At 67.5% G+C, this 1281-nt stretch overlaps 1 protein-coding gene across 1 annotated transcript in view; it reads left to right on the forward strand.

Moving 5' to 3' along the window:
• Positions 1 to 912, forward strand: part of LOC105296947 (receptor-type tyrosine-protein phosphatase V-like) — a 15780-nt gene extending 14868 nt beyond the window's left edge. The window contains exon 29 of the mRNA XM_023534776.1: positions 756 to 912. Coding sequence (XP_023390544.1) covers positions 756 to 912 — 157 coding nt within the window. The remainder of the gene's footprint in view (positions 1 to 755) is intronic.
• Positions 913 to 1281: the final 369 nt, after the last annotated feature.

Below are 1281 nucleotides of genomic sequence, written 5' to 3' on the forward strand. Positions count from 1 at the left end.
AGTTCTGGGTGGCCCCTGGAGCTGGATGGTGACTGTCCCTGGTGGAGGGCCTGGGGCGACATAGGGAGTCTGGCCGAATCTGAGCGGGAGCCCGGGATTGGACTGAGGCCCATGAATGGAGGTGGGCAGAGCTATGAGCTCCTGGCAAGGGTCAGAGGTTGGGGAGGGGGTCCTTCCAGAAAGAAGTGAGGCTGTGGTCCCCCCACCGGGGGCCGGAACATCGAGTCCTCCTCGCCACCGTGTTTAATGACCTGCGGCAGGCAGGCTGGACACTCAGCCCTGAGCGCCCAAGCCCCCCACGAAGGGCTGCGGGTCGCTCCCTTGTGTTGGAGCTGCAGAGCTGCAGGGGGGAGGGCGGGGGAGGGGGGCCAGGCGGGCCGCAGCCTGGGGGATGGGAGCACCCATCTGTGGGGCTCTCTGGTGACCGGAGGGCCCTGGCCAGCGAGCAGCCCCATCACCCTGGGAGGTTAGCAGCAGCAGCAGAGACCGGAGGGGTTGGTGAGAGGGTCTCTGCTGTGGAGGTGGGGGGTGAGGGTTCCGGCCGCCTCCAGGCCTCTGGCTGCCAGCATGCAGTCTGTGGGGACCACGGCCAGGTGGGGCAAAAAGGGGACACAGGAGCCTGCTGCAGCTCTGCACTGGGGCTTGGCTTAGTGCGGGAGAGACCGGAGGAAGCTAAAAGCCTGGTCTAAGAAAACAATAGAGACTTGACTCCAGCCGTGGCCACCGCGCTGGCCCCCAGGGGCCTGGGGTTCCAGCCTCCGTGTGGCTGAGCTGCAGCTGCAGCTCTGGCCTCCAGGTGGCGCCAATCTGTCGCCTTCGGGGCGCTGGCAGCCGCTGACGGTCCCTCAGCCTGGCCAGCGGGGAGATCCAGGGAGCAGGATCGAGGTGGTCCCGGGGCCGGAGACCCGCTGAGCCACACTGACCATGCTCGGGACGGAAGTGCGCACCCGTCTGTCCGGAGGCAGGGCGCAGCCGCTCCGTCTCCGGGCCCCTCACTGCCCTCCGACCCCAGCTCAGCGGGCAGCGGAGCCCTGTCCAGCCCCATCTCAGGACAGCCCCTCACTTCCTTCCCAATCCCAGGAGATGAGTGACGAGGACGCCCCTGAATTCCAGCGCTGGGGCTGCCCCCCTCCCAGCGGTGTAACCTTGAACTAATGACCTCCATCCCGACCTGTTTCCTCGCCCGCTGATGGAGGGGTGCGGGCCCAGGGTCACTCTTGAGGGTCTTCCAGAGGGTCACGTGAACCGTGGCCGTCCCTGCAGGGGGACCTGGGTCCCGGC

Source organism: Pteropus vampyrus, unplaced genomic scaffold (assembly GCF_000151845.1).
Source record: "Pteropus vampyrus isolate Shadow unplaced genomic scaffold, Pvam_2.0 Scaffold131, whole genome shotgun sequence".
In the NCBI taxonomy this organism is placed as follows: domain Eukaryota; kingdom Metazoa; phylum Chordata; class Mammalia; order Chiroptera; family Pteropodidae; genus Pteropus; species Pteropus vampyrus.